Source organism: Parasteatoda tepidariorum, chromosome 10 (genome assembly GCF_982258835.1).
Source record: "Parasteatoda tepidariorum strain Cologne lab strain chromosome 10, Ptep-v5.0, whole genome shotgun sequence".
Lineage (NCBI taxonomy): Eukaryota > Metazoa > Arthropoda > Arachnida > Araneae > Theridiidae > Parasteatoda > Parasteatoda tepidariorum.
This window is the reverse complement of record NC_141764.1, coordinates 1,857,266-1,864,476: the sequence shown is the minus strand read 5'-3', so window position 1 is coordinate 1,864,476 and position 7,211 is coordinate 1,857,266. Positions and strand designations below refer to the sequence as shown.

Here is a 7,211-nt window from a genome sequence, read left to right as displayed (position 1 = left end):
ACTACTAATTCCTCCACCCACACGATTATGTTCTTGTTGTTGTAGTTCACTTACGTCGCACTAGAAAGAACTACTACAGTGGTGTAAAATTATATTGCCTGGGGCATGTTACCCTTTCATAGACGGTCGGGCATGTGAATGTAAATATTCAATGGTAGTAAAGTGTTAAGTTTTGGAAAATTATTTAGAGAGGTACTTTGCCCATTCCCGACGTATACATAAGTTTTTTTTCTTTAAGATCAACAAGAAATTTGAACACTATGAAGCAGAAATAGTTCTAGTTGTAGTTCATTTACGTCGCACTAGTGCTGCTTAATGGGCTATTGGCGACGGTCTCGGAATCATCCCTGAGGATGATCGAAGACAACCCATCACAAATTCGATTCTCTGCAGAGGGTATGGTACTCCCCTCTGTCGATGGTGAAGTCGAGCCCTTTATGGTAGAACAGTTTAACGAGGACCAATACCGCACACCCTCGGTCCCTCCGCAGACTGATCCAAGTGGTCACCCACCCGCACACTGACCGAAGCCAGTGATGCTTGATTTCAGTGATCTGCTTAGAACCGTGTCTTAACGATCAGTCCACTGCGGGACGGTTTTTGATTGTAAATATAAGCTGTATAAATTTTTGATACAGCTTTGTCTCGGGACACAGCGGGACAAAGGACGACGAAAGAAGCAAATTCTGGGATGATTCTTTTAGCCAAGCAAGGAATAGAAATGCCGAATATGATAACGATGAAAACAATGATGGTATCAGCCAATCAAATAAGGTATTATCATTAAGCCCGCCAGCCATCAAAATATGTATTATTTTTTGTAAGGAGTCATGTAGGGCAGAAATATTCAATTAAAACCATATTATTTGAAGATGAAGTTAGGAAATTTAAACTGCGAAATACATATTTATTTCTATTTAATGTTTACTTTTCAAAGTGATTTGTTCGCTATAAATTAGTAAACTTTCTTTTCCTAAAATTATAAACACTACTTCTCTTAGTGAAATCATTAAGATGGCCTCTTGTTTAGTTGCAAAATTTCAAGCTGTAAGAAATGAAGTCTTAAAAAGTTACAATGTTTTCCGACGTCGTAAATGGAATAATGCTTCATAAGAACTGATTCAAGTTGACATTGGAAGGTAAGAACTTCAATTTTTCTTTAGTTTATGAACTTCTCGTTGTTTCATTCATAGAACAATCTTGTATCTACAAACAATGACGGTGAAACGGAAAGCGACGTCCTTTACTCAATTTTAAAGAAGGAATCTGAATTTTAAAAGAAAAGGCACAATAGTTTTTCCCTCTTGAATTGTCTTAAAGTTGTAGAAAATTGTCTTTTGTATTTTTAATTGCAACATTTCTACCAGAATTATATCAGCCCTAAATGTTGATTTAAGAAACATATATGAACAAAACAAATTATAATTAAAACAAAATTTCATAAGAATTAAAACAGGAAGTATTTTTTACCCCTTGAATTTCTTTCTCCATTGTACATTCTTGTCCCAGTCTAAAATATGAAAATGCAAATTTATTTAGTTTTTGATTATTTTCTAAAAATTTAATAAGAAATGCTATAAAAACGTGAATAAAAGTAGTTGTTTGATTTCATAATGTAAAACTAAATACTTTAACACCCTTCATAGAAACAGCTCAATTAGCATACTTGCACTGATAAAAAAAATAAAAAAAAAACAGTTAAAATAGTCTATAATAAATTATAATGAGAACACCACTTCTTAAACCGAGGATAGGATTTCTTTTGATATTTTAAAAAATTTGTTTTTGTTGTAAAAGTATTAATTTTAAGACAAGCTACAGTGTAAAGAGAAAAGGGAGAAAGTGGGCATATATATATAATGTAAAAAAGCATATATTTTCTTCTTTTAAATTGAAATAATTCACCTTATATTTTTAGAGACATTTACAAGGATTGTGGCAAGCATTTTTATTTCTGTTTTAAAAACTGATTAAAAAATTTATGTTTACAATCACAAGGTTAATTCGCGACAGTGTTTGCGAGACGGGACACCCCGTTTGCCCTATCAATAACAAAAATCATTCCCGCATGCCTAATGAGTTTGAATATGTGTCACGATATATTAAAGGGTGGAAAAAATAAACCTATTTGCGCCAATTTTTTGGTAAATTCACATGCTTTTCTGATTGTTTTTTCGGCGGAAATAAATCTTGTTCTGTCTTTAATTAATTATTTTTTTCGAATCATTTCCGTATGGTTTTTCAAATTTAGATGTATTTAATATGTTATTACAAAAGGTGCATTTTGAACTTGAGTTATCACTTTTTTGAAGTGTTTGATTCGTGACAATTTCATCCAATTTTTGTCATTTGTTTTGGCTTTTTTCGTATGGATGTTTAATATGATGTTGTGTCGTACGAGTTTTGAATTTGCACTATCACTATTTTTAATATGTTTGACACATGACGATTTTATAACAATTTCATTGCATTTGTTATAAAAAATACGATTGTTATATTTATTTTTTTTATCTTAGAGAGCCAAATAAATTTTCTATTGGTAAGATTGCAAAGATAACTGGAGGCTGCTGTGTTGCTAAGTTAGGAGAAACATCTGTTATGGCTACTGCTGTTTGTGACCCCAAAAAATCTTCAGTGTCTTCTTTTGTTCCGCTTACAGTGAGTATTTCTTACTGGAATAAGACTGTATTGTCTGTACTAGACACAGAATGGTATGTATTGTGATCTGCAGTGTATTCACTTTATTTATACTAAGTACTTAATCCCAGTTTATTCACAACTCTTTCTTTTACAAACTGTGAAAAGAAATAAAAATTATTATTTTCACTATGTTTGTTTTCTTTTTTGTTAATTTGATTATTCTTAAATTTGAATGTAAGAAAAAATTTACGATAGTAAGTTTTGTGGGTTTTGTAAATTGTCTTTTTATTAAAAACTGTCACTTTCATCAATTAGCTTTTATTTTTATTTAAGTATTTTATTAAAATGCAATTGCTATTTATTTTGTTTTTCAAGCATAGTGATTCCTCAAAATTCATATTGTTGCGAAACACTATTACTGTATTAAATCTTTTCAAAATATGTATCTAAAGATGTTTGAATGTATTTCTTTATTTTTTACAGGAGTGAATTCATTTAAATATGATAAATAAATATATTTGTTTAAGCTTTTCATTTTTTTAAAAAAAAATATTAAAAATCTTTATAAAGCTTAATACTTAATTCTGAATTTTATGATTAAATGAAAAATTTTGTTGGAAAATTCCTTATGGATTTTCAGATTTTTAAAAAAAAATTTTTTACTTACTTTTAAAAGGTTTGAAAAAATGCTTATTTTATTTTAAAATGATATAAAAATGTTTGACATTATTTTTTAAGCTTTTTTTTTTTAAAAATAAATATATTAAAAATCTTTATAAAGCTTTTTCTTAATTTTATGATTAAATGAAAAATTTTGTTGGACTATCCTTAAGGATTTTCAGTTTTTTTTTTATTAAACTTTTTTCTTTTGCTTCTAATATTAAAAAGTAATTGCCAATTACTTGTTTTTTGTGACTGAACAGTCCTACCAATTCTATTCCGCAAAAACTTTTTGTAAATATGTTTCAATGTTTGTTTTTTTCATAAGAATACAGTTACTTTTCGTGTGCCACTTAAGCGTAAAACGAATTAAGTCTGATTAATCTTAATAATGTTTCCCTGTTTTTAATGATAACTAATATGTTTTTTGATAGGTAGATTTTCGTCAAAAAGCGGCTGCAGCTGATCATATACCAATGACTCGGAAGCGAGGAGAATTTGGTGAAACTGACAAAGAAATGCTAACTAGTAGAGTTATTGGTAATACTACTATTATTTTTAATATTTTTTTACCATTTTATTTGTATACTTTTTATAAATTATCTTTCAACCATTTTTTTTTTTTTTTTGTAAAATTATGCATATGAAATTACTCATTTGAAACCTTTATAGAAATAGATTTTTGTTTTTAATTTTTTAATAAATGTTTAACTAATATGTATATTTTAAGTGATCAGTTTAAAATATGAATATTGCAATGTATCGCACAAAACTCTTACCATCAAATCAAAAGTTATTCAAGGCATTCATTGTTTGTCCACTGTAAACTTTTGTAATATAATTAAGTAATTTTAATTTTTAATTTATAGTTATTAACCATTAGTAGTTATTGTTAGTCATATTTTTTTCTTTTGTGGAGAATCTCTGAATATAAATTGCTGAGGATTGTCAAGACCTTACCATGATATAGTATTACTGATTTGCAGCTTAAATTATGTTGCTATTTTTTCATGTTGCTATTATTTATGTTATTAAAAGTTTTGCACTGAATTACATTTTATGCATCTTGCAAAAAGTTGTAAAGATTTGATTTTTTATTTTTTTTAACATTCTTGTCATAAATATTTCTAAATTCATAAATATTAAATTTATTTGATACAGAGTTAGGTCATTCAATCAACATTTTGTCAGTAAAAATGGTCAGTAAAAGTCAAAGCTAGATATGCATTTTTAATTTTAAAAAATAATAGCGGTCTCGAAATAAAAGACAATGGGGATGCTTATTTCATCTTTAAGCTTTTGTTATTACGAATTTAACATTAAATTTGTGTATTTGCTTCTAACAACACGCATACAAAAAGATAACCTTCTTTTATTAATTACTATTATAACTGTATTTTAATTGCCGTGTGTAAAATTTTATTTTTAGACAGATCCATCCAGTCATTTTCCCCTTAAAACACATATTTTCTTCAATACAATTTTAACATTAAGTTTGTGCATTTGCTTATAATGACAGTAAGAGGCAATTTCATGTAGGGGAGAGGGGGGCACCTTTCAAAATTTTTTGCTAAAGAATTATTTGAGATGTTTTATTGCTTTCAAATTCTAAGTTCTAATTTTTATTTACGAAATTGATATTTGAGGTAACCTCTCAATTTTTTCCAAAGGTCTAAGCCAAAAACAAAATACCTAATTTCTCATATTTAGTGAACTAGTATTTTGTTGAAATCTACCCCTCATAAGGGGCAGTTTTCAACAGATGGTAGGGCACTTTTCAACAATCGAAGAGAACGTAACAATATCATACATTTTGGAAAATTAACTTAATTTATTATTTTTATTACTTTATGACTAAACATACTGGATTGATTTAAGTTTTTTCTACATTATTTTGTCTTTAATTAAATCAAAGTTTGCCGAGAATGTCATGAAAAATACAGCTCAAGCTGTTTCGCCGCTTAAACTTGGTAGAGGCAGTTTCATTTTAATGTTATTTCTTTTTATACTTCTAATATCCTCTTTTTCTGGAAAATAAAATTTCCACGAATCTTCCTTCTTTCTCATAAAATTCACTTTATAGCTGTCTTCTTCTATCTCTTACATTTTTCCTATAAATAGAACTTTTTTTTTCTTTCCACAAAACTCAACAAGAGCAAAGTTATTAACCTCTATTATTGTATCATCAGTTATCTTAAAATCCATCTGTTCTTCATTATCTGTAGTGGAAGGCATCAAAAAATCTTTCCATTCTGATTCAGTGTGTAAAGAAATGCCATCTGCCCACTCACTTTCAGAAGATTCAACAAATAATAATTTTTTTGATGGTTTTAACTTGAGCTTAATTTCATTTGAGTTTGATTTCCTCTTCGTTTCCAATCTTGGAATAGTTTCTTCTTGAATCCGATTTTTCTTAGGTGTTACAGTCAATATTTGGGACTTTCCCTTTTTCCTACCTCTTTTTTTTTAGCCATGGTAATAGATTTAGGGTAAGGTCTCACATCTACAGGTGCTATTAACCTAGGCTCATTAGGTTTACTTTCAGTTGACCTTGTTGGTGTACAAAAATTATGATTTCCTTTGCTAGTACTTAGAAGACTATCTATTTTACACCTTTCTTCAACGATTTGATCCACACGAAGAGTTTCACTAGAATTAATTGAAGCTTGTGAAACTGTTACAGAAGAAGGTTCAAAGTCTTCATCAGTAAAATTAAACGTGAAAAGGGCCAGATTCCAGTTTTTTGGAAACCTGCAGTGATGTTTTTGCTTGTAAATGTTAAAGTATATGCAGTATTTGCTATTTTATTTTATTTTATCTGTCCTTGAGTGGCCGACCCAATTTCGGGTTTATGACTACTAATGTTCAACTCCGTAGCCTTGTAATTTTGAACCAATCCAGAAGACAAGGAAACTCCAGCTATTGCAGCCAAGTTATGTATGCTATTAGTCTTACCTGGATTCAATACCATCCAATCATACTCTCAATTTTGATTTGAATATGACTCCAAAGGCTGGAGATGATGAAAACAATGCAGAGGAAGGGTAACTAGCCCAATACCATTATCCTTAGCTAACAGCACAGTGACTGTTAAGATTGTCTATCACCAAAAGTATTTTATTTTCTGTTGAATGTATGCTTTTTAATATGCTTAGGAAAGAGTAGTCCAGTCACTTTTGAGACTATTGACTAAACTTAAACTCCCTGGTGATGCCCCAAATAACAGAGTCATGGAACCTTGCTCTCGGAAAAACAAGGAGGAACAGTGTTTCTTAAAGCATTGATTATCATGCTTCCTCGCTCTCCAGAAACTACCTGCCCCACCTGACAAGCTCCTAGCTTGGCAACAACATTCGGAGCTGGAACAACTGTTAAAACTCCACTTTTATCCAAGTTATATATTTGATTAACTGTAAAATGACCAGAAGTAAGAGCTCTCTCATAATTGTTGAAAAATTAGCTGAAGCTCTTGCGAATATGGTGTTTTCCGGCTTTCTTAAAGTAAGCTGTGGGTGACGCTTCATAAAACCTTTAACCCAGCCAATTCCAGATGTTTAATTTTTGTCCCAGCTACTTGGAATTTTAAAGTTGAGACTCTTTGCGTAATCATAGGCAAGTAGTTGAACTTGTCTGTAAGTTAGACCGTAATTGAGAATATAATGTTAAATCGTAAACTTTTCAATTTTCTTAAAATTAAATTATTTTTATTCTAAATCAAATTTTCTTGAATATTTTTGTGACATTTTAAAATAATTATTTTATTGACTCTTTTAGTGAATTTCTTGTTAATAAATTCTATTTTCAATAACAATGCAAGTAATGCAACTAACTGAATCTTGATTTTAAGCTTTTAAAAAAATTTAATATAATTGAAGAAATTTTTATAAGCATGCTTCCTTGAACGCATTCAC

The 7,211-nt window shown here is 29.5% G+C and overlaps 1 protein-coding gene across 2 annotated transcripts in view; it reads left to right on the top strand.

Annotated features, from left to right (window-relative positions):
- The first annotated feature begins 303 nt into the window (after positions 1-303).
- LOC107450264 (polyribonucleotide nucleotidyltransferase 1, mitochondrial) overlaps positions 304-7,211 on the top strand; it is a 24,776-nt gene continuing 17,868 nt past the window's right edge. Inside the window, exons 1-3 of one of the 2 annotated variants that reach the window (XM_087154245.1) lie at positions 304-1,139; positions 2,517-2,658; positions 3,735-3,840. In XM_087154245.1, the coding sequence (XP_087010371.1) occupies positions 2,599-2,658; positions 3,735-3,840 (166 nt within the window). In that variant the 5' untranslated portion in view covers positions 304-1,139; positions 2,517-2,598. The remainder of the gene's footprint in view (positions 1,140-2,516; positions 2,659-3,734; positions 3,841-7,211) is intronic. The other variant, XM_087154246.1, reaches the window with a different exon arrangement.